The sequence below is a fragment of the Ustilaginoidea virens genome, chromosome 3, assembly GCF_000687475.1.
Source record: "Ustilaginoidea virens chromosome 3, complete sequence".
Taxonomy (NCBI): Eukaryota; Fungi; Ascomycota; class Sordariomycetes; order Hypocreales; family Clavicipitaceae; genus Ustilaginoidea; species Ustilaginoidea virens.
Genome location: NC_057318.1, coordinates 3,276,103 through 3,300,882, shown reverse-complemented (window position 1 = coordinate 3,300,882; position 24,780 = coordinate 3,276,103). Strand labels below are relative to the sequence as shown.

At 50.3% G+C, this 24,780-nt stretch overlaps 6 protein-coding genes across 6 annotated transcripts; 2 read left to right on the top strand and 4 right to left on the bottom strand.

Moving 5' to 3' along the window:
- Positions 1-277: 277 nt before the first annotated feature.
- On the bottom strand, positions 278-2,308 carry UV8b_03803 (uncharacterized protein; the record flags this gene model as incomplete). Its single annotated transcript, XM_043141301.1, has 2 exons — positions 278-1,230; positions 1,312-2,308. The coding sequence occupies 2 exons, from the start codon at positions 2,306-2,308 to the stop codon at positions 278-280; spliced, it is 1,950 nt and encodes a 649-aa protein (XP_042997235.1).
- Positions 2,309-2,784: 476 nt separating this feature from the next.
- Positions 2,785-4,088, top strand: UV8b_03802 (uncharacterized protein; the record flags this gene model as incomplete). Its single annotated transcript, XM_043141300.1, has 2 exons — positions 2,785-2,804; positions 2,873-4,088. 2 exons carry the CDS (start codon positions 2,785-2,787, stop codon positions 4,086-4,088), a joined length of 1,236 nt encoding a protein of 411 aa, XP_042997234.1.
- Positions 4,089-5,262: 1,174 nt separating this feature from the next.
- UV8b_03801 (uncharacterized protein) lies at positions 5,263-8,947 on the top strand (the record flags this gene model as incomplete). Its single annotated transcript, XM_043141299.1, has 2 exons — positions 5,263-6,715; positions 6,783-8,947. 2 exons carry the CDS (start codon positions 5,263-5,265, stop codon positions 8,945-8,947), a joined length of 3,618 nt encoding a protein of 1,205 aa, XP_042997233.1.
- A 697-nt stretch (positions 8,948-9,644) lies between these two features.
- On the bottom strand, positions 9,645-11,081 carry UV8b_03800 (uncharacterized protein; the record flags this gene model as incomplete). Its single annotated transcript, XM_043141298.1, has 3 exons — positions 9,645-10,339; positions 10,408-10,650; positions 10,781-11,081. The coding sequence occupies 3 exons, from the start codon at positions 11,079-11,081 to the stop codon at positions 9,645-9,647; spliced, it is 1,239 nt and encodes a 412-aa protein (XP_042997232.1).
- Positions 11,082-12,388: 1,307 nt separating this feature from the next.
- Positions 12,389-14,108, bottom strand: UV8b_03799 (uncharacterized protein; the record flags this gene model as incomplete). The annotated part of the gene is made up of 4 exons (XM_043141297.1): positions 12,389-12,927; positions 13,026-13,657; positions 13,725-13,881; positions 13,994-14,108. 4 exons carry the CDS (start codon positions 14,106-14,108, stop codon positions 12,389-12,391), a joined length of 1,443 nt encoding a protein of 480 aa, XP_042997231.1.
- A 492-nt stretch (positions 14,109-14,600) lies between these two features.
- Positions 14,601-16,133, bottom strand: UV8b_03798 (uncharacterized protein; the record flags this gene model as incomplete). Its single annotated transcript, XM_043141296.1, has 4 exons — positions 14,601-15,460; positions 15,520-15,680; positions 15,734-15,821; positions 15,887-16,133. 4 exons carry the CDS (start codon positions 16,131-16,133, stop codon positions 14,601-14,603), a joined length of 1,356 nt encoding a protein of 451 aa, XP_042997230.1.
- Positions 16,134-24,780: the final 8,647 nt, after the last annotated feature.

The following is a 24,780-nucleotide window of genomic DNA, read 5'->3' as shown; positions in this document are numbered from 1 at the left end:
TCGAATCTCGTGGCCGGAGCAACTGAGTGAAGCAGCACGACTCGCAAAACGTGCTACGCCGTGGCTGACGACTGTTCTGTGGACACACCATGAATTGAGATCGGTCCTCTCAAGGCGGAAGAGAGCTGCGTCCACGTTCCAGAGCCTAGACTTGGATGCTTGACGGACGCTCTTGGGAGGTTGTGGCAGATATTCCAAGAGTCGTACTTCGTGCTTTAATCCTCCCTTCCCCACATCCAGCATGGTAACATGGACAAAAGAAAATGCGGATCTCGGTCTAATCACTTTCGTCACGGTCTGTATTCCTCGTCCGGACCTTTTTCCCCTTGCCCATCCTTGCTCCGCCCTTGAAATGTTTCTTGCCGTTTCCCAACCGCATATCTTTGGGGTCCAGCCCACCCTCCAACGCCACAGCAGTCCGGGCCTTTCTGCCACTGAGCATTCTCCCAGCGGCGAGGCCTTGCTCTGTGTACTTGTGGTTGAAAGGCATGGCCACATGGCCTCGGGTGCCCTTGTCGCCGAAAAACCCAGCGTCCAATCTTTGCGTCTTGGGACCAGTTTCGGCGGGGATGCCCACCATGTCCAAGTCGGTGGCGGCGCTTGCGTCGTCTGCCAAGGACATGGAATCCGTCGCTGTGACGAGAGCGGCTCTCCGCTTCTCGGGGAGATGGAGCTCACTGTACAGTTCGCGGTTGAAGGCCCTTGCGTCGTCGATACCGGGGGGTGGGTGGACGAAGAGCAGCTTTCCGTTGACGTAGTCCTTGAGAACGTATCGGGAGGCCCTGGCTACATCCGGCTGACCTAACCCCTGGGTCGAGAATCCTCGGGCCGAGGCGTAGGCACGAAGAAGTTCCTCGGCTGTCGGGACGCCAGTGCCGCCTTCCTCCACTGGCCTCGTCTTGATGTGGATGCCGTATATGGCCTCGAGGAAAGGCTTGGGGATTCGCTGAGAAACGAGGCCGACAGGGCCGTTGAATTCTCTCATCTGGTCGATAGGCAAGACACCGTTGCAGACCAGGTCCGCCTTGGTGAAGGCAAAGTTGGGGAACACCAGACCAGGGCAATCGCACAATATGACCTTGTCGCTCAAGTGGATGGTCTGGAAATGTTTCGTCTTTCCGGGAGTTGAGGATACAGACACCTTCTTTGCGCCAATCAAGGCATTGATGGTGGATGATTTACCCACGTTGGGATATCCCACCAATCCCACCTGTAACTTGTGATCCGCTTCTACCAATCTGATTAGGCTTTTCTTCACTTTTTCATGACTGTCACGTCACGTTGATGAGAGAGAGAGGGGACAAAGCTTACCGGCATCCTGAGGGGCATATCGGAGGAATATGTCCTCGAGTTCCTCGACGGTGAGGATTCGAGTATCCTCGTCGCCAGCTTCTGATTCGGCCCCGCCCTCCTCCTCCTCCTCCTCTTGGTCGGACAAGACGCCACCACCTCTTGCGGACTGCTTCCCGAGGCCACTGTCTGATTGTTGGCGCACATTCTCCTCCAGGTCGCTGTCTTGGTCTCTTGCTTCATTCATCTCCTTGGCCAGATACGCCGAGAAGAACTTGTAGGCGATGCCAGCCATTTTCAAGTGTTTCGCCCACATTTTCCTCTGTGTCGGTGTCATCATATCTGCCTTGTTGATGAGGAGCAAGTTCTCTTTTTTCGGGTTGATATCCTTGACGTAGGATTCCAGATCGGCAGAACGGAAGAGCAGGGGATTCCTGGCGTCGACGATTTGCACAACAAGATCTGATCGTTCGATAACCCTCCATAGCTGACGCCACACCTCCAAGTTCCGCTCAAAGGGTGTCATGAGAAGATCATTGTTTTCTTCTAGTTCTGCCAGGCCGCGTCTCCAGTTGAGGAAGGCGTCTCGCTCGGCCCGATCTAGTTCCTGGGGAGTAGTCGTGGAGTCCCAATTTGGTCGCCGGGGAACCGTCAGGCGGTTCTTGTGCATTCGATGTTTGCCCAGCACTGCGCGCTCCTCGTGTGCAGATAGCAGGTAGGGATTCTTCTGATCCGTGTGGATAATCTTGACGTTATTCATCTTTTCGGCTGTAAAGTCGGTACCAGCCAACTCCGCCGTGGCCAAGAATTCATCAAGAGCACCTTGCTCTGTGACGGACCGCATCTTGACCCACGCGGCATCTTGCTTCTCGTTCACAAGGTACTGCTCTCCAGTAGCATGATTCGTTCTTGTAATAGCAGCCGTTTTCTTCCTGTCGGTACCTTTGCCCTTGCCAAACCGATCATTCATCAAGGCATTGCCGAGCCCCACACTCTTTTTGGATTTTGCGAGAACCATTATATCGGCGGGGGCGGGGGCGGCGACGGTTTCACCGCTGCTATCCGATTGTTGTGTGTAAGATAACGACCCTATCTGTCTACTGAATACAATAGGGAGTGGGAAAAAAACGCTAGAGAGCGGCACAGTATCCGTGCTGCTCAGGAAATCTGGGTGAAAGACGAGGAGATGAGGTGGAAGAAGACTTTGACTTGGAACTGCCCGCACTTGAAGCTGATTAATGCGTCGCGATGTGAGGGGCAAATTTTCCGCGATAGCGATGGAAACTAATCTGACACTGTCCATACGCCCACAAAAAGCCATCTCCCACACAGTGCTATCGTAGCGCACACTGCTGGGCAACCCACCCCGTCCCGTTTTTTTTTTTTTTTTTCCCTTCCAGTTATGCCCAACAAGCCAATTTCATTGACCCTCGGTTTCTTCCACCTTTATGTCCTGCCAACTTCTATCCGACCTGCACACGGAATATCTCCAAAATGCCGCGAGGAAAGTGGATGTATGTTCAAATATACCCCTTCCCGAGGGTTGTTGCTATGAATGCGGAAGACTGATTAGAACGTGCAGTGACAAAAAGACTGCCCAGCACTTTACGCTGGTGCATCGACCACAGAACGACCCGCTCATCCACGACGAGAATGCTCCGTCCATGGTCTTGAATCCGACGCAGCCGAAGCCGGGATCCTCTAAAGTCAAGCACTTGGATGATTTAGCCTCCGAGTTCGGGTCAGAAGCTGCCCAGATTCGAGAAAATGAGGGCGAAGCTGCCGGTTACGGAGTCTACTTCGATGACACGGAATATGATTACATGCAACATCTGCGCGATCTCAACACCGGCTCTGGAGAAGTTGTCTTCGTCGAAGCGACGGGCAGGAACAAGGGAAAACAAAAAGAATCCCTAGAGGCCGCTTTGAAGAAGCTGGACTTGGAGCAAAAATCAGGCGATTTGTTCGATGATGAGGAAATACTGCCATCGAAGAACTTGACGCGGGTTACGTATGAGGCCCAACAGGACGTCCCCGACTCGCTACGCGGGTTTCAACCGGACATGGATCCTAGGTTGCGCGAAGTTCTGGAGGCTTTAGATGACGAGGCTTATGTGGATGACGAGGATGATGACATTTTCAAGACCCTTACCAAGGATGGGCAAGAAATTGATGATTATGAATTTGACGAAGCTCAATTCCACGGTGAAGATGACCAAGGCTGGGAATCCGACGATACTGCCAAACCTACCATTGAATACAAAGAGGAGATTCCGCAGCTGGTCAAGGCTCATGACGAACCCGAGGTCGGCCCGTCGCAAGACTGGATGAAAGACTTTAAAAAATTCAAGATGGAGCAAAAGTCTGGGAAAACTGCCGTCGCACCAACGCATTCTGAGCTTCAATCAACTTGGACTACAACTACGAACGGTGGTCGCAGAAAGAAGAGGAAGGGGGCTTTGACTGATGCCTCAAGCTTTTCGATGACCTCGTCATCGTTGGTACGGACCGAGCAGCTGACCTTGCTCGATTGCAGATTCGACAAGATTGAGGAGCAATACAACGAGGACGTTGAAGCGGATCTGGCATCCGTCTCACAGGCATCCACCGCCTCAACCGTGGATGGGCCTGCGAGAAAAGATTTTGATGATATCCTTGACGATTTCCTCGGAAGCTACACCAAACCTGGAAAGAGGACCTCTAAAAAATCAAAGGCACAGACTGGTCTGCAACAACTAGATGAAATCCGCCGGGAGCTTGGACCGGCACGAATTCGAGGTAGAAATGTCAAGACGTAGCCGGGAAAAGCCATTTCCTATAGTCACGATTTGATGAAACATGAAAACTATTTGGATCGATTTGTACGGAGTTAATTCGATATTTTTGCTTTGCGCTGACTTGTTTATTCCCGGAACCCTTGGTGGTTGGTTGGTGATTGGAGAATTCGATGGCCGGTGATGATGGCGGCGGTGGGTTGGGGTGAGGATGGCTGGCTAAGCAAAGTACGGAGTAGCAGCAGACGCGCCAAAACTTGGCAGGGCAAAACCTTGACCACTGGAGTCATTGTACGGGAAAGTCAGTCAAGAATATTTCGCCGCACGGAGTGCTCCGTACATACGACAGACTCTGGAATATTCGAAAGGTCTTCTCCGTTTCACAAAATGCCAAACGATTTCCGCGCTGTTGCACGCCTGACGGGGTTGCTTGCGGCTTTGAGTTGTCCAAATCCGCGCGTCACGTGAGGGAGCTAGACAAAGAGAAGCTAGTTCGGAGAGTTTGAGAGCTTCAGGCTGCCTGAACAGGCCTGCGAATAGCTTCTCTGCCAAATCACCCAGTCCATCCTTTTTTTTTCTTTATTTATAGATTTGCCCAGCTCCCCTGCTGCTCGCGGGACACATGCATATTCTCCATGTGCGAGAGTCAACAGCTTAGGTGAATGCGACGCCCGTTGCATCGTCGAACCGGATGTTTGCGTCCTTTGCTGCAGGGACGCGCGGTCCAGCGCCCATGGTCAACCCTTTCGCTGCCGCGCCATCCAAAGGCGAGACAAACCCATTCGGCGTTGGTGATGCAGGCGACTCGAGAAAGAACACACGGAAACACAACAATCCTTTTCAAACAAAGGATGCGAGCCTCGGCGGCAGCGGCGGGTCGCAAAAGGGCAAACGAGGTCGCTCGGATGCATACGCAAAGAAGTCAAAAGCCAGGGACGGTTCTGCTGCTCAATCTCGACGACGCGATGCCGGCAACTCGAACGGACTGTCTCAGGTACCGCATTTGGACAGCGGACGCCCCCGAGCCCCTTCTTCGCCGGCCTGCACGTCGTCCAACGAAGAAACCAACAGAGTAGCAGTCGTGCCTCACAACTCAGCAGATCCTCTGGCGAAAAAGGTCTACGAAAGATTACGGCAAGATGGCATTAGCCCCCCGCCCTGGCCATCACGACCCGGAGACCCCGAGAACAAGCAAGCAATGGCCAAGTTCAGGGAGCAGCATGAGGCGTACCGGAAAAGGGTTCGAGCATCGTTGACCAAAGCTGGCTTGATTGACGACCCGGAGAAACGCAAAGCGCTTAGCGATGCTATAGAATTCAAGGGCATATGTGAGGATATGTGCCCCGAGTTTGAGAAGATAACAAGAATCACGGAGCTCGATGTTGTTCAGGCAGAGAAGGATCCCCAGACGAGCCATGCGAACCCGAGTAAAATGGTCAAAAAGCTGGCACGATCGGCCGCTGGCCAAGAGGCCCCCCTGCCCATGGATGTTCGGTCCGTTCCTGCCCTCCGGAGGACGCTCGACTATCTCTTGGACCAACTACTGCGGACCGACGCAAACCTGCCCAAAGTCCACGGCTTTCTCTGGGACCGTACACGCGCCATCCGTCGGGACTTTTCCTTCTTCTCTTCGTTGACGCCGGAGGAGACCAAAACCCAAGTTTACGTACTGGAGAACATTGCCAGATTTCATGTTACCTCCCTGCATCTCCTCTCCCAAGAGGGAAAGGCACCCGAAGACTTTGTTCAGCAACAGGAGCTCGAACAGCTAGGCAAGGCTCTCCTGTCCTTGCGAGACGTGTACGACGACTGCGGCGAACAAGGGATAGCGTGCGAGAATGAATCCGAATTCCGAGCCTACTACCTATTATTCCACGCGGAAGATCCGAGCATCCTAGAGACCCTCCAACGGCAATGGAAACCCCACCACTGGCGGGACTCGGATGAGGTTCGAACGGCGGTTTCGCTAGTTGAGGCGCTCCAGAACACAAGCAACTTTCATGGCCCACTCAAGGACGGGCCCTCTCTTGCTGCGGCGACCTCTCCTCAGGCTTATTTCCGAATCGTGCGAGATCCCAAGGTCTCGTACACCATGGCCTGTTTTGCCGAATGCCATTTCCCGCAGCTTCGGAGGTCGATATTGCAGACAGTAAAACGAGCTCTGGCTAGACCCAAGGACCCTGCCAAGGACATAACAGCGGCAGTACTTAACAATTTCCTGCAGTTTGATACCGTTGAGCAGGCCATCGACTTTGCCGAGCTTCACGACTTTGAGTTTGCCGCCGATCCCGAAGGTCAGCCAGGTCTAGGAGGAAATATACTAGTCCTTGACGACAAACTACCACTGCCTCATCGCAGGCTGCAACATCAGTATTCTCACAGCCTGGTGGAGCGCAAACGATCATCACGACCTCTTCCAGAAGTGATTCACAACACTGTGTTTCAAGATTCCACCGCTGCAAAGAGCACCAACAGCCTCGGATCCGAAGGCAGCCTTTTCGTCGAGGATGTTGGCTACAATCCTGGGCCATCTGGGCTGTCCGGCTTGTCGGAGGTCTTTCCTAACCGTCTTTCGGCTGAGCGTCCTTCCCTGGCATCCCCGTTCGGCACGCCAGGACTCTCATCGACGCAAATCTTGGGTCGCCAGCAAGGTGAGACATGTCATGCCGTCTCGATGATATCGAATTGCCTCGTGGCCGCTTCACTGACGATTTGCAGCATCGAACGCTGCTGCACCTTTAAGCTCTCAAAGCAAGGATACTTCCATCACTCGCGGCAATCCCTTTGGCGCGCCAGCTGCTGCCTCCGAAAGTCACTCAAAGTTGAATCCATTCGCTTCTACAGCATCTCCAGCGTCCTTGTTCGCGTCCAAGGCCGGTGATGGAGGTAGAGATGCGATGAGCATGTTCAAAGGCGGTGCTGCGGCTGTCACCATGAACTCGTCGACGTTGACGCCAGAAACGACAGGTCAACAACCGGCCTTTAGGGAGAGCAGCGCAACGTTCCCGTCAATGGCATCCAAACTACAAGCTTGCTTTTCTGTAAGCGCCGAAAATCCTGGCACCGCGAATCCTTTCTCATCCACCAGACTATCCGGTGACTCAAAGTCTGCCTCCTCTTCAGCCTCAATGCCGCCGCCACCTATTCCTCAGTCGAAAGTAGTCTCGAATATCGATAGATCGCCGTCAGATAGTCACCCACCTTCTTTGATCGATGTTGGAACGAATAAGCCTGCTGCCGTATTTGCAAACCTTGCGAATTGGACGCCTCCCCAGGCCAGATCGGCCCCGTTTGGGGGTTCAAACGTGGCCAAGCCCAGCAACAGTACTGCAAACACAACGCCCAATCCATCCATAGCGCCAGATTTGCCAGGGAGCTCCTCAAGCTCAATTGCTGTGACCAATGATGCAGCACCATCACCAGCGATTCCCTCCTCGACCGCGGATGAGCCCGTGATTCAGTCTACGGCAATATTCTCCGGTCTGTCAGCAACCGGCGGCACGTCGTCGTCGAACCCTCTTTCGGGCCTTGCAAATCAGCCAAAACCCTTGGCCGGATCAGCCCTGAGCCAGCCCAGCACATCAGCACCTGCTGCTTCTACACATGCCCAACCTGCAGCTCCTCCCCGAGATCTGATGGCTGACTTTACCACGTGGTTCGTTTTGGGCGACAATGGCGTACTGGAACAGTTTCAAATATTCATGATTGATGATATTGTCAGCAAAACGTTTAGCGACTATGAGAACAAGACGGCGGAAACGAGGCGGATAGAGGAGGAGAGGCGCGTCGACGAAGAGGTGCAAAACTTTAGAAAGTACAATCTATCCCTCAAGTACTTTTACAGGTGGAGGCGGCACGCCAGGGAGAAACGGCTGAGCGCTCTTCGACGCGGCGGGCGAGACCAGCTCCGAGCATTCTACGCGTCGCAGCATGCAGCCGAGCATAAAGCGCAAACGGAGGCGGCCAAACAGGCAGCGAGGCAACGAGCGGAACTCTCCGACATCAATCGGCCCGAGGAGTTTGCGAAGATGCTCCAGCGGAAGAAGGTGACGAGGTCGGAGGCAAGAGTAGCGTTGCTCTCGAGCGGCGTGCTGTCCGGCATGGACGACGACGACGCGCGCGAGGTCGCCGACTCCATCGTTCGGGAGGAGGGCTTTCGGTCGAGGAGCAACTCCATCACGACCGGCGGCCAGTCCAGGGAGCCGTCGCCGCCCAGCTCGAGCCGACGGTTCGGGAGCAAAACACGGGCCTTGCGCGACATGTATCTGGGCAAACCAGAACGCTTCCGCCGATCGCTGCCCTCGATGTCCTGCCGAAGCAGCGAGCCGCCGGAGGGCCCACGGCCCGCCAGCAATGCGTCCGCTCGATGGCGCCTCAAGGCCATGGGCATTGAGCAGCTGCCAGACGCGACTGCCGTACCAGAGTCCATGGCGTACGACATGAGGTCGAGACCCAGCCTCTACTCCAGCCTGGCGTTTGGGTCCTCCACCACGGGGGGCCGCTCGAGCCGTCGGGCTTCCGTGAGCGGAGACGCCAACGCCAACGCCAAGGCCAAGGGCAACGGCAACGGCAACGGCAATGCCTCTGGGTCCCCCACCAGCAAGACGGGCGTGCCGGCCGTGGATGATTCCTCAGCCACCAACAAGAGAAAGCGGTCCGCCGCAGGCACCACCAATGCCGCGGGGGGACGAAGCAGACACAAGCGGATCATGAGCGAGGCGGAGAAGCTCACGAGCGAGCTCAAGGCGATTCGGCAAGAGCTGGAGCAAGGCGCAGAATGGTTCAGGTCGCAGACTCAGCGGCTGCGGAGCGAATCGCGGGGGCGCGAATGCCCGCCCTGGCTCGACGACGGCATCTTGGACGGCGTCGCGGGACAAGATTAGGCGTGGGGAGGGGGTTCGGTTCACAATTTCCGCGTTGCATTCTGGTGCTGGCGGGACGATGGGCGGCTTTCCGAGCTGGCGCGGGACGCTCATCAAGTCTGGTCATTCCGCTGCCGTGCGTGCGTGCGTCAGCGGCACATGTCCCCTTGCGACATTATCTGAGTTTTTTGCAAAACTTGGCAAGCTGGGCAAGCTGATTTGCCCCGGAGGGGGGGGGGGGGGGTTGTTTCCCTTGTATTGCTTTGTTTCTTGTTTTTTATTTCTTCTTCTTCTTGCAAAGGGCTCATTTTGTATAAGCGAGCATTGGCATGACTTGTAGCATTATGGACGGTCAAGGGAAACCCTCGTGGTAATGGGACACTTTTTCCCTTGCGTCACGGATTTGTGACGGCTGACGGGGCTCACAACATGGTTCAAACTCGCATTGGGTGACTGGGGGTGACACTGACAGTTGCCATTGCGATGCGATACGTAGCTGAGGCGTTGCGCCGGCGCAAGGGTGCTTCTCTTCACTCGTAGAACCCCCCCGGCTTCACCCCCCCCCTTTTTTTTTCTTCCCCAAGCTTCGTTACCCTGACCCGCCTTCCGCTTCCATGACGACGGTGAAGGAATAAGAGCAAGTTAACTAATGGGAAAAAAGGATAGACACCCAAGTTCTTTGCCTCACCGAAGGAGGGCTCAAAGCTGGTCTGAATCCTCAATGCATGGACGGCAGACCGGGACGTGTGTCTCGTTCTCCCCGCATGGCTCTGGAGCTGAGCGAGGCTTCCCTCCCTGGAGACGCAGCGCCAAAAGCGCGCAGGGCCGTGACGCCAGGCGAACCACCGGCTCTGTAGGTGAGCGGAGACACGTTGGGTCTCGTGAAATCGGGGCTGGTAGGCGTGTAGTAGTCTGGAGAGAAGCCCATGCCCTCAGGCGAATACGCCGGCGGGGGACGCGGCACCGCCGTCTTTGTGGTAGTCAGCTGCCTGTGGGCGCTTGTCTGGGTCCACCGCGGAGGCTCCGACCTCGCCACGGGGGACATGCTTGCCATCGCGGCTCCTTTTTCAGAGAAGAAGCGCTCGGCATTGTGATGGTCATCCTGATACAGGGCCTGGGCTGCACAAGTCGTGGAGGCGGCTGTCTTGCAGCGGAACGACAAGGTGCGTCTAAAGCGAAGGGTGCGGCTCCTGCGTTTGCGGAGGTGCAGGAAGACGCAGCCGCTCAGGAGGGCGACCAGGACGATGGCGCCGACGAGGATGCCCACGATGGCGGGGGTGGTCAATGGCGGAGGGGACGAGGAAGCAGGCTGGGCGAGTTGGACGGCGTGGTGGGAGAAGATGGTGTCGTTGAGGCCGATTGCTTGCGTTGCGTGTGGTTTCTGCTGGCATGCTGCCTCGAGGACGACCAAGACTTGGGAAGAAGGGGGGAGGGTTAGGTAGTGGAGAGGTGGATTTTCTCTTCTTGGGTCAGCGACTTACAGTTTGAGAGGTAGGCGTGCTGCCCGTCGGCTCGGACACATTCTACACAGGCGTTGGCGCGTGAGGCAAACAACACGCCATCGCAGTAGCCCAGGCGCTCAACTCGGCGTGGGTGCGCGAGGCCGTCTTGCAAAGCCGGTGCGAGACGGCCACATGCCTCGGACGTGGCACACGGGTGGGACGAAACGGCCGTGCCGTTGGGGGACCCAAACACGCAGGAAGTAAAGGCATATCGGAGGTTGTCTAAAGGCACCTTTTAGCTTCTTCTTCTTCTTCTTCTTCTTCTTCTTCTTCCTCTTCCTCCCTTTGCAATTTGAACCCACGTATGCCCGCAAAAGACGAGAAGACGGGCAGGGAGACGGGACGGGCTTACAGAGGAACCACGCCTGGTCGCTCTCGACGCCCTGGCTAAAGGTGCTGTGTTGCAGACAGCCAAGGCAGGAGGCGAGCTTGCGTCCCCTGGCGGTGGTGTCGAACTGGTGGTCGGGGCAGACGATGTCGACATCGCTGCCCCTGGTGGTGCCGCTTGGCGAGCTTGCGTCCAGGCCTCCCCAGTCGAAACACGCTGACGAGCAGGGCGAGTTGGGCGTGACCTCGGGGAGGCCCGCTGCCGCGGCGAGCATGGCGGCGAGGAGGAGGAGGGTTTCCGTTCCGGCAGCACGAGCACGAGCCATGGCAGGATTATCACCGCTCAGCTCAGTTCAGTCGGCGGTTGTTTTGCCGTCGAGGAGCGGAAATAGCAAGAGACTTGGCGAGTGCGCCGGGCACGATACGGAGTACTCCGTACAGCGTCTTTGAAATCTAGAGTAAGCTGGAGTAAGGTAGGCGGGCTTCTATGCAAGCGAGCCGAGCCGTACGGAGTGCGGAGTACTCGGTGGCGGCAAGGAAAACGGCCATGGCCAGGTCAGGTCAGGTCAGTCAATGTTCCAAGACCAACATACGCGACATGCAGCGGCCGGCAGATGCAGCTGGCAAAGATTTGCTGGAAGCCAAAGCAGAGGTGCCCAGCCAAGTCAAGCCATCTCATCTCTGAAGCCAGCCACCATCACATCACCTTCTTCATCACGTCGGGAGGGGAGGCTTGGCGAATAGCGTCCCCCGTGTCCGGTGATGCTTGCAACGACGGTTGAGTCCAAAGTCCATCACGGTTCACAATCCACGGTCCACGATCCACGACCCGGTCAAGGTGGTTTGAAGACGGCCGAGGGGCGCTGGGGTGTACGAGGTTGCTGGGCACGACACGCACCTGCATGTCGTGCCAAGCAAGGAGGGGGGAACGGTGGAGCGCCGCTGCTGCGGGTGGTGGTGGCATTGACAGCCCAGACGAGTATTGCCCGAGCGTGACTCACGAGCTGGCGTCGACGGCCATTGACTCCAAGGGTATCTCGCTTCTTCTGACACTTCTTTTGACGAGACGCGGAGGGGCACAAAGACGAAAAAGAAAAAATCAAAAAAAAAAAAAATCAAAATTATCAAAACTGCCTAGGAGCCAAAGGTAGGTAAGGTACGGAGTAGTAAGTAGTAGTAGTAAGTAGTAGTAGTAGTAGTAGTAGTAGGTAGGGGATGGAATGGCATGGAAGCGATCCAAAAGGGTTTGCCACTCCTGCCTGGCTCCTGCCAAAGCATTCGGCACGGACTAAGCTTTACCCTTCTCCATCCAGACTGCTCCGTACGCGTACGTACCGACTTTAAGACCATAGAACGTACCAGACCTAAAGTAATACTGCTGCGTACATTCTGCCGAGTTTGAAATCATGGCCCCCCTCCTTCAAATCGATCCATGCCAAAACGCCGTTTACCCCAAGTCTCAGATCAGAATATGGTACAGCATAACCGTCCCACATGTCCACATCATGGTCCCAAGTTCAAAACTCCCTTCCAGAGCCCACCTCCCTCCCCTCCCCCCCCCCCCCCCCCCCCCCCCCCACACACACACACACAAACAATCAAACAATGCCCTCGTCACTACAAAGCATGCGTCTCAATCGCTGTCGCCGTCGGAAGCCGTTTCCCCCTTGGGAGTCTTCTTGGCCGCCTTGGCCGCCTTCTTCTCTGCCTTTCTTCGCTTGCGCTCAGCCTTCTCATCCGGAGTCTCGCCCTCGTGCTTCTTTCTCTTCTTTTTGTCGCCGTCTTCGGTGCCAGGCGCGGAAACCTCCATCTTGGTCTCTACCGTCACCTTCTTCACGGGCGTCGGGGCCGCCGCCGCCGCAGCGGCAGACGTATCCGCTGCGCCGTAGTCCTTGTACTCGGCCGTCCACGTGGCAGGAGTATTGTCGTTGGTGCGCCCAAACTTGTCCAGCTTGCCGTCAGCCCTGAGCTTCTTCTTTTCCTGAGCGACAGGACCAAGACCCCAGCGACGAGGATACAGGTCGCGCTCCATGATACATCTCTTGACCTTGGCGACAACTCCGTGATCGCATGTAGACATCTCGACCGTAGACATCTGCGCAATACCAAGAGCGATAGCCTCACCCTTGGTGGTCATGAGAACAACCTCTTCGTGGTGCTCAATACCAGCCTCTGAAAAACATGTTAGCTCCATTACTTTTTTTCTTCTTTTTTTTTTTTTTTCCTTTTTCCCTTTTGGCACGTAACGTTTAAATGGGAACCCTGCATACCATATCTCAAAAGACCGGGAAGCATCAGCTTGGCCCCGTAGCAGACAGCATTCACAGCGCTGTCCTTGACGACAATTCGTTTGTAAGAGGTCAACAGAGTCTCAAGGGGAGCAATGACCTTGCGCAGATATGACTCGTCACGAGTGTTGTCCATGGTCCACTGGGCATCAAGCACATCGTGCAAGGTAACCAGCTGCTTGGTCTCGTCCATGGCACCACTGCGGACACGACGCAGTTCCTGCATGTGGGCGCCAACGCCGAGAAGAAGACCAAGATGCACGCAAAGAGTTCGAATGTAGGTACCGGCCTCGCAACTGACCCAGAACACGCCCAAGTGGCGCTCATTGTCAAACTCGATCAGTTTGCTCTCGTGGATGGTCCGGATACGAAGCTGACGCTTGACAGCCGAGATCAAAGGAGGACGCTGGAACAAGGCGCCAGTCAGGGTCTCGAGTGCGCGGGCGAGCTGAGCCTGGCCACCAGGCAACTTGTCGTGAAGGCGAATCACGCAGACGTACTCCTTTCCCGCACCCTGCTGGGACTTGACGAGACGGGTGGCGCGGTCGATGCAGACAATCAGGCAGCCAGTAACCTTGGGATCGAGGGTACCGCTGTGGCCAGTCTTTTCGGCACTATTCACAACCCCAGTTTTAGCCAAGCATTTCTAGCATCAAACCGGCGGTGAGAAGAGCAACGAACCGAAGAATACGCTTCACCCAGGATACAACTTCGTGACTGGAAGGGTTCGATGGCTTGTCCAGGTTGATAACGCCAGAGCTGATGTAGGACTTGATGTCCCGCTTCAGAGGGGAGCAGCCATTAGGGATCGGTGTGAAGTGACCGGTTCGGACAAGCACTACAGAAACAAAGCAAGTGTCAGTTCCAAGTTTCCACCCCCTGGAGATGCTCAATTGGGCCGTATATATCCATGAAACCAATCTATCCATTCCTCTAGCGCTGCTACTCACGCTTGTCGTAGTTCTTGAGGAGAAGGGGCCACGAGCTCGTGTCAACTGAAGGTGTCACGGCCTGCGGCTTGATGGTGTACTCCTCCTCCACCTTTGTACTTTTGACGATTTCCATCGTCACCGCGAATCTTTTAATGTAACCGGGATCCTGCAGCCGGATGAATACTGCACACTCGTACGGAGGCGGCTCACGAGGGCGTGCTTGCAGGTTCGTGGTGAAGCGTTTGCTGCGTTTTGCCAGCGATGATTTGAAGAAAAAAAAAAAAAAAAAAAAAACCTTCTGATTTTTTTTTCTGCCTCCTGGCCATTGTGGCTGTGGCTGGTACAGAGTAAATCTATTCCGCTTCGGGTTATATGTCAAGGCGCCCGCCACACTGCTCAGCCACAGTCGGTTGAATTTGAGTGGAGATCGTCTCGCGACTTAAAGGTGTGACGACCCAGTCTTTGTTAGATTCTGCGCGTGCATCAGGTTTTGGATTTCAAACTCTATGGCATAACTTCCAGTCAATAGATCCAAGTCACCTTTTCCAAAAGAGATTACGCCGCAACGCCGTGCAATAAAATCAATCAGACATTCTTTCTTGTCCATCACATTGAAGGGTTCACCCTATGTGGCGTTTCCATGACTTGCCCCATGGCCTGTCGTTGTTTGCCGTGCCGAAGCAGTTTGTCCTTGCCGTCCGTAACCTGGGTGGCTGAGCACAGGCGTTTCATTTCTTCCCATGGCACGCGGGTGACTGCCCGAGGTCGCAATTTCGCTTGTGTCGACGTGATGCATTTCGTAAGCCTCCTCCTTCGCCTTGCCTTTATCGACAGATCCCGACGCCTGGTAATCACTGGAAGCCTCACCACGTGTGGCGGCGGCTCCAGTATGATGGTTCTGCACCGGTGCGGCTTGTGCCCACGGCATGGCTTGGCCTTCTTGAGCACCAATCGGACTGTTGTATTGACTCGAGTAAGGTGAGAAGTACCTTGGCAAAGGTTTCTCGCAAGTTGCCGTCACGGGAGAATCTTCCCAGCCCCCTCGAGGGGGTTGTTGGCTCACGGGTGTGTCATCCCATCCACGCAAAGGCTGTTGACTGAGCGGAGTGTCGTCGTAGCCGCGGAACGTTTGTTGTCGTTGGCCTTGTGTTTCCCCCATCTCGCCTCGTGCAACCGGTGTTGGCCAGCTCTTGGGAGGAGAATACTTCGCATCGAGCGTGCGCAAATAAGCACGGCGTCTTCGTTTACCGTTCCAGACAATGCCGCAGCCAACAAGAATAAGAAGACCGACCAAGCATCCAAAAGCGATGCCCACCTTGCATCCAAGCGTAATAGCACCATGATCAAACCAGGCAGGGTTGATCATGGCCGTTGGACTTGGCGTTGAGATCTGAACTGCAGTTGTAGAGAACAATTCACCGCCGAGTCCAATAAAGAGCCCAGCTGCGGGTTTCTGCACACATGCTGCCTGAAGAGCAATGATGACTAGGAAACATGAGTACACACGAGATAAGGAATAGTTTCTGGCTCTAGAGGACACTCACAATTGCCCATGTATTGTCTCCCCTCGGCTTGAAGACACTCGGTGCAGCCTTGAAAGTCGAGAGCGTCATTGGTCGGCCAAACGTCACAGTACTGATAAGCATCGTATTGCGTGGACAAGTTCATGAACTGAACGGCGTCTCTAAAGGGACCGCATGCTTTTCTGGACAAGTGTCAATCAAGTCCCATGCGGGAAACAGACCAAGATGGACTTACGATGTGATGCATGGGGTGTCAACCACTTGGGGGTTCTTAACCGGCACAGAACCCCAAACGCAATACGAGAGGGCGTATCGAATGTTGTCTGTTATGCATCACTTGTCTTAGCACCTCTTTCTGTCTCGGAAATCACAGATGGTCAAAACATACACAACATGGACTGGACGTCACTGTCGTTCCCTCTAAAGTATGCGCTCGACCTCTGGCAGTCGACGCATCCCGCAAACAACTGTCCCGTTGGGTTGTTGGAGAATGCGGCTTGCTCGCAAACCAGGTCATCCGGCGAGGTGGCGGCCAGAACGTTGCCGCATTTGGCAGCACATTGTGAGCCCGAGGGACAAAGAATGGCTTGCACTGCTGCCAGCGAGGCGAATATCGAACTAATGAGTCGCAGCATGTTCTTCAGAGACTCCCTCTCCTGCCACTGCTTCGAGTTGTGTCCACAGCTGAGCAGGCAGTCAGGCGCTCGTCGGCAAGCACCAGATAAGGCTGAGGGGGCTGGAAACGATATCCGCGGATGTCAATGGATGTCATGCAGTTCCTGAAAGCAAGAATTCGGGGTCGAGACCCGGCAAACTGGGCATCGACGTCTTCAGAGCTCTGTTATAGCGCGGTTTTCTTTTGGGCCGAAGCGACACAGAGAGTCCCGCCTTGCCGCACAGCCAAGGGCACAGAGAGGGCTGGTTCTGATATCTCGAGTTGCAGGATGCAGTGAACCGGACCGGCCCTTCAGATCTCGACCATGCACAAGCGCCTTGGGGCCGTGGAATGAAAAGCAGGTGTTGTGTGTTCCACGGGTTCATGTTCCCAATGCGAGGGCGAGAGGTGGTCTGAGCTTCTGAGCCTCTGAGCCTCTGAGCCTCGAGCCTCTTGAGGTATGTAGTAGTCCTGGGAGCGTTCCTGCCGTTCAATGTTTCCAGCTCTCCCTCTCCGACCCCTGGATGAGCTGGCAGCTGTCGCAGCTGTCCTGTACCCGCAGTGACGTATCCGTACTCGGTATCGACGGAATACGTATTTCGTACTCCGTACTCCGTACTCCGTACTGCTTGACTGTGGGTGCCAGACAGACATGGTGTCTCCCCCCCCCCCCAACCCCCAATATCGAAGCTTCCGCACCGGACGTAGTTGTGATGAAGCCGGCATGACTTGCGGCTTGCTACTGGCTACAAGAGTCACCACATCTCATGCACCTCGACTTTTGGCGCTTCCGGGACCAGTGATATTCAGTAATGGCTGGATGGGGTCTGATAACCCTGGCCTGGACCCCATCCCACGTAGGGTCTAGCGGTGCCGATTGGACGGTTGAAATTTCGGCAGGCCCCGCACCCCGCAGCCAATTACAATTGATGGCTGGCAAATCTTGATGCGCGACTTGTCCGACTCCCCAACTGATCACCGAGCAGCGCCTTGACAACGCTTGACAGGAGCAGCTACAGATTTCGGACGAGTCATTCATTGCCTAGCTGCTGACTTGGGTAGAGGAGGCGTGCAAGTCCTTTGATTGGAACTCTTCTGAGAAACCGCATATACTAGGGTGCCGCCGAATTCTTCGGTCTCAAAGGCACAGGAAAAGCGGAGGAGCCCTATGAGTGTATTTATAGGTCGGGATTAATTTTTTTGCGGCCCCACTTTTCTCCAAAAAATTACAATCTAATTAGTCAGGTTATTTTTACTATAGCCCCATTTTTTATAAAAAAAAATCGCACGTATAGGATTTAAATGTACAACCTTAATATACACAGAAGTACTAAAACTCGTAAGTGTGCTTTACTTTCTTTCCTTACGTGCAATTAAATTGACGATATTTTGCATTATATTCTTACTTAGGAATATAGCTCCTTTACTGCTGGAAGATATTGTGTAATATCGCCGCATAACTATAATATCTAAGATATCGCGTAATATATATTCTATTAATAAAAATAGGAGTTACCCTCACCAGATTAGAGAGGTATTAATTGGGCGGCTAGCTAGGACTTAATACTGTATAAACAATACAGCCGCCTTAGGCACCAGTCTGATAACCCAAGGCAATACATTACAACCTAAATCACTAAGTAACCGAAGCCCCTAATACACACAGAACAGTAATTAGGTTAGTATAATAGTCTTAATTATTTCAGTCGGTCGGTCGGTCGGTCGTTCGGCGTAGGTTAGTATAAATCGTTCATAGTCGATAGTCGCTAGTAGTTATTATTAGTCGTCAGTCGTTAGTCGTTAATCGTATCCTATTATATATTAGTATTATAGTAAAAGGCATATTTAATTACTATCTAAGCTAATCTATTTATATATAACACCCTATTATCACTAATTTAACCTATTATCCTTAACTTCTAACCGTGGCGGGGGGGGTTTCTTCTTTTTAAACTAAGCAAAAAAGCAGCCTTGATACTTATACTGTCAGAATCGCTGTCGCAAGGTGCCCAATTGGGTATATTGCGACGGATATGCCGCGCACACCGCTGCACACAATATGGTCACTTTTGCCCCTATGCCTGTTAAAATCCTATAGTAGCCTACTAGGCTGCTGGCCTTATACCGTCTCTTAGACTTACGGTAGTCTTACCAACCCAGGCCTTTGCCTTTTACCTTAAGGATTTTCAGTGGATTATTTACTGTATATTAAGTAAGGTAGGCCTTAAGGTAGGCCTTGTTGAAAAGGTGTGGCATTGCTAAACTAGCGTGGTGGGCCTACTAGTGTGGTAGCGGCCTACTAGCGTGGTGGCTAGTCCACTAGTGTGGTGGGTAGTCACTAGTATGGTGGCTAATTACTAGTGCGGTAACTAGTTACTAGTGCGGTGGTTAGGGTGGTTGAAAAGGCCCGAAATAGTGGGGCTGCTGACGTATTATATACGTGGCAAGTAAGTATTACGGGGAGCCTTCTTACTGGCTACCTTGGATGCCTGGGCCCACCCCTCTTTATGTATATATAGGATAGCTTTCCCCCTTCTTTCTAGATAGTAGAAGGGCAGCACAATCGAGTCTGTTAATGCACTATATGCCTCTTAACTTCCACCTTCCCTGTGTTATTCTGGTTATCTTATATTTGCCTTGCCTTTACATTTGCCTCGCTTTATAGCACTTATATAGTCTTAGGACTTAGTGAAGAATCTAGTATTTATACTAAGATTAAGTTATAGGTCGCAGACAGTCTCGTGCCATCTAGCTAGCTAGTAAGGCTTTGCTTTATAGTGACCTTTAGAATTGCAATAGGTTATAAGCCCGGGTTTTACTTCTTTGTTTTTACCCTACCTTTTTTGTGTTTACCCCTTAGTCTCTTTTGCTTATTAGTACTATTAATATAGCTATCCTTTAGTATCTTCGGCTTACCTTTATTACCTTTGGCTTACCCTTTATTACCTACGGCATTACCCTGCGGCAATTAACGGCATACCTAATAGCAACTTACGGTATAACCTTACGGCACTTTTAGCGTAACCTTACGTTATTTTCGGAGTAACCTACGGCACCTACGGATTTTATAGTGTAATATCTATCATACTATACCACTGTATAATACCTTTGCACCTAGTGTACGATACTCACTGCACTGTACGGCACTTGTTATACTCTTCCACTTATAGCACTTTTAGTACGGCACTTACGGCACCTTTTATATTACGGCACTTATAGCACCCACGGCACCTACGGCACCTTTATATTACGGCACCATATAAGCACCTTGAATACCAACGCTATAATACGGACTTGCATAACGCCTATGGCATCCGTGCTTTTTTATACTGAGACCGGCTGCTATAATCTGCGGCTAATTTTATAGTAGGGTACTAGCTACTATATATACTGGCAATTCGACTAGTTATTCGACTATTTTACTGGCTATTTTACCAGTTATTCAACTATTTTACTAGCTAATTTACTAGTTATTCGACTATTTTGCTAGCTATTTAGCTAGTTATTCTTCTGTTCTTACAACTATCGGCACTATTTTTTAATGGATTTTTAAACCCTTTTTGCCCACTATGGCAGAGTTAAGATCCTATAAGGTCCCTGAATCCAATATTAAGGCTGATGTTAATGCATAACTACAGCTAGATATAGACGATATAAAATCCCAGATGAATATACTAACTGACCTTATATAGGGCCTAGTTAGTAGGCAAAATAACGATTCCCAGGCTACCTAGGCTACTTAGGCTACTAATAAGAAGCCTACTAAAGCTACTAAAGCTGGACCTTTTACTAAGATGACTACTACTAAGGATAATGATGATGAGGCTAATATTATAGAAATCGATTAACCTTTTACCCCTATAAAATATAAGGGTAAAGAGCCTCTTTATACTATAACGGCACTAATAACTATCACCAACCAAATTAGTGATGGGGCTATTAAAGAATTAGCTAAGACTGCCAACCACTTTAAAGAATCCTAGAAGCTAAAAAGCCCCTATAATTTCGACTAGTGGAAGCAGGCCCTTACAATACAACTTAGGGCCTTTAAAATAGCTAATTTTGTCAACGACCCTTCTATAGCAATGTCAAGGATTCGGGCTACGCCCGTCTCATACTACTAAAGACAAGCTCACAGTAAGTGCGCGCGGCTAGTGTGATATAGGTGTCAATTGTACCAAGTCAAAGTAACTTGGTACAATACGTACTCTTTTGGCCGTATGGTCAAGAGAGTAGGTTTTTACCTGGCGATGTGCGCGGCACCCGCTTAGGGCCTAATTAGGCCACTTCGTTACATTTGTACCAAGTTACCCAAGGTCACAGGTTCGAATCCTGTATGCGATGCGCGGGCTCTTCATCTGGGCTTACAGAGGACGTGCTACTAGCCTCTGGGGGGTGTGTGGTATTATGTGGTCGGCGCCAGCCGCACGAGCTTGAAGGGCCTGCGGAGAGGGGAGCTATGTTAAGGATTCGGGCTACGCCCGTCTCATACTACTAAAGACAAGCTCACAGTAAGTGCGCGCGGCTAGTGTAATATAGGTGTCAATTGTACCAAGTCAAAGTAACTTGGTATAATACGTACTCTTTTGGCCGTATGGTCAAGAGAGTAGGTTTTTATCTGGCGATGTGCGCGGCACCCGCTTAGGGCCCAATTGGGCCATATCGTTACAAGCAAGGCATTTTGATAAGTCTGAGCAGGCACTTCTACTATTAATACTAAAGAATAGCTGTGGTAAAAAAGCTATAGAGGCTATAGACTAGTATAATAACCTAAAGGAAGCCTACCTTTTGCTAGTAGCCTAGTACTGCTACTCACCAGAAGTATAGTGGGCGCACTTATATCCTACCTTTTATACCCTTACTTTAACCGGTTATAAAGGCACTTTAGAAGCTTTTAATAGCGAATTTAATAGCTATATTTCTCGCCTTAGAATTCTAGGTTCTAAGATTGACTCTTTCGACTAAATTAACCAGTACCTTTGGGCTATAGAGGGGGTATTTACCCGCTGGACGGAATGCCAACGCTCAATAATTAGGGCTTATAGCGCCCAAGGTGTTATTAATAGCAGCAAATTTAACCTCTAGTATTTTATAGTTGACCTACTAGAAGAATAGCGCTCTAAGGGGTCTTCTAAGGTAGCTACTAATAACCCTAAGCAGCTTAAGGCTTCTAAGGACCCTAAAAAAGGGTCTACTAATACCGCTTCTACTAATAATAGTAAGAATAACTCTACTAAAAAGAAGAAGCAATAGAAGAAGAAATAGGACTCTAATAATAATAGCAAATAGTAAGATGTCGAGTCCTTTATTATAGGCAATTATAATACCTAGAATACTAATATATCTTATTCTTTTTTTACTATATCCCCTAATACTTAGCCTTTAGCTATAAGTTATAGTGCTAAATCAGGCGGTAGGACCCCTAAGGATACCCTCCTTTACGATATAGGTTCCACTTATTATATTGTTAATAATAAGAAGCATTTCACTACTTTTCACTATTTTGAGAAGGATAATAAGCCTATAATTACTATTAGTAGTGGCCCTATTTCCCCTACTGGTTAGGGCATAGCACGATTTACTATACTATAGGGCATTAATCCTACGAAATAGGGTATTATAGAGCTCAAAAATGCCCTATATATTCCTACCTTGGATATTAATATTATTAGCGGTGTAAAGCACTATGCCGCTAAAGTGGTACTAATTAAAAATCAGCTTTAGTCAGTAAGCCATAAATACATCGGCATTTTTAACTTTAAAAAATACGGCTTTTTCCTTCTACAGAAAGGAATAGACACACTACTGCTGCATCAACCTTACAGCCATTATACTGTTACTAATAGTATAACAGTAGAGGTACTAGCCCTACTAACCCTACTGATTATAGTGATCCTAAGGATATTACTATTACCCCTATTCCTACTATTATAACTAGTAAGGAACCCGTAGAGGCTACTAGCCCTACTACCCAACCTTCTGCTATTACGATTAGCAAAGACCCTATAGAGGCTACTAGCCTTACTACTAACTCTCCCGCTATTACGATTAGCGAAGAGCCCGCTATTACGACTAGTGAAAATCCCGCTATTACGACTAGCGAAAATCCCATAGTAGCTACTAGCCCTACTTCTGTCCCTATAGCAGCTAATAAATATCAGAAGCTATTATAATTAGCCGGCATTTGGCATATACGGCTAGGGCATATAGGTATTCAGCTGCTTAAAAAGACCTGTGCTAATACCCCTAGTCTGCCTAACCTTAATAAGGTTAAAGATGCTGATTTTCGCTGCCTAGCCTATATACAGGCTAAAAAGGTTAGAAGACCTTCTAAAGATGCGATACCTAATCCAGCTAAATGCCTGGATATTATAAAAGGTGATACTTTTACTATATCACCTATGCCGTATAATAAACAACCTATTGCTCTTATATTAGTAGATAGAAAATCCCGATTCTATTGGCTTTACTTACTGCCTAATAGGGAAGGCACTATTGTATTTAAAGTATTACAGAGCTTTATATAGAGCCTATAGGTTAGGTATGGCAAAACGCCTATTGAATTCCACTATAATAGTGGAAATGAAATTAATAAAATGCTTAGTGATTAGTTTATCGAACAGGGTATAGCTTTTAATACCTCTTGCCCCTATATTCACGAATAAAACGGCTTAGCTAAACGGTCTATTGGGGTTATAGCTAATAGGCTATATGCTACTATGGCCTCGTTAAAGCTACCAACTAACCTCTAGTCTGCTGTAATTACTGGCGTTGTTATGCTAGTAAATATAATAGCTGTTACTAACAGACCTTCTAGCCCCTATTAGGAGCTACTAAAGGATTACGACTAAATAATACCGGAGCACTACCCTGACCTTATTAACCTTAGGGCTATTAGAGCAGCTATTAAAGTGCTTATACCATACGAAAAGCGTGTAAAAAGCCGTAAATTAGCGCCCCATACTAAGCCTGGTAGGCTCCTTGCCACTCTAGGTAATAATACTTACCTAGTCTACCTTCTAAAGAAGAAAGTTATTACTAAAACAACCTTTATTACCTTTATCCACCAAAATGAAGGTATAGGCCTTATTTCTAATGGCCTAGAAGGAGACTTTTATAGAGGGCAAAATACAGGTTTAGAGGGGGTATCTAGCAGAGAACCTGCTATTTTACTGGATGACCTAGAAAGCATTCCTGACCCTACTAACTCTACTAACCTTACTAGCATTACTAATGCTATACCGGATGACCTGGAAAGCATGCCGGACTCTACTAATACTAGCGTTATTAATACTAATACTACCTTAGATGACCGTCCTAGAATACAGTCCCCGGCTACTGCAAAGGATGACCTTATAGATATCCTTACTAGCCTTAATCCTACCGATATTGCTAGCCCTACTGGCCCTGCTGGCCCTATTGGCCCTGCTAGCTCTGCTAACCCTACTAGCCCTACCGACTTATTCCCTAATTATGATTTATATCACCTAATATAGGATTCCTGCTATGCAGCTAAGCGTAAGCTAACTAAAAAGGCCACTGATGGTGCGCCTAATAGCTAGAAGGATGTGCTACGAAGTCCTAAAAAAGACCTTTAGATAAAAGCACTATTTAAGGAATTCGAGCAGCTTTTAGATACTAAAGTCTTCCAATTTATTCCTAAGTCTAGCATTCCTATTGATAGGAAAATTATACGCAATAGGCCTGTTTTTCGGGTTAAGAAAGATGCCAATAATCAGCCTATAAAATATAAGGCTAGATTAGTGGTCAAGGGTTTTATGCAAGTCGAAGGAAAGGACTTTTAGTATACTTATGCTTCTACCTCTATCCCACCTACCTGGAGGATTATACTGGCTTTAGCTGCTAGTAATAACTGGGAAATAGAGCAGATCGACTTTATAGGCGCCTTCCTAAATAGCGAACTTTCTGAGACTATTTATATGGATATCCCTGATGGATTTCTTAAATTTACGGAAAGTCTACTAACTGATAGCAAGCTTTGGTCTAATATACAGCGCTAACGGCTACTAACTTTACTTAAAGAAGCTGGCTTTAACCCTTCTATAAAGCAAGCTATTTTATTAAAAAAAGCCCTATACGGACTAAAATAAGCACCCTGCAAATAGCAACACTGGCTAAAAGACCTGATTTCTAGTAAAGGCTTTTTACCATTAGCTTCTGATGCTGCCGTCTTTTATAATAAGCAAACCAGCACCTTTATTATTACTTATATTGACGATTGCCTATTAGTTGGTCCAAATATAACTTATATTAATTAGCTAAAAAGGAAATTTCATAAGGTCTATGCTATAGAAGACCGCGGTCTGGCTTCCTTTTTTCTAGGCGTACAAATTATACGAAATAGGAAGGAAGGTTTATTATAGCTACACCAAGCCCAATTTATAGTAGAGGTTTTAGCTAAATTCGGCTTATAGGATACTAAACCTCAGTTAATTCCACTTCAACTAGGGATTCTAAATAAATCTAGTGGAAAAGACCTTAGCCCTACTAATTAGAGCCTTTATCAGAGCCTTACTGGCACTATAATGTGGCTTATGATGATGATTAGGCCCGACCTAGTATTTCCTATGCAATACCTCTCTTAGTTCATATCTAAGGCTACTAAT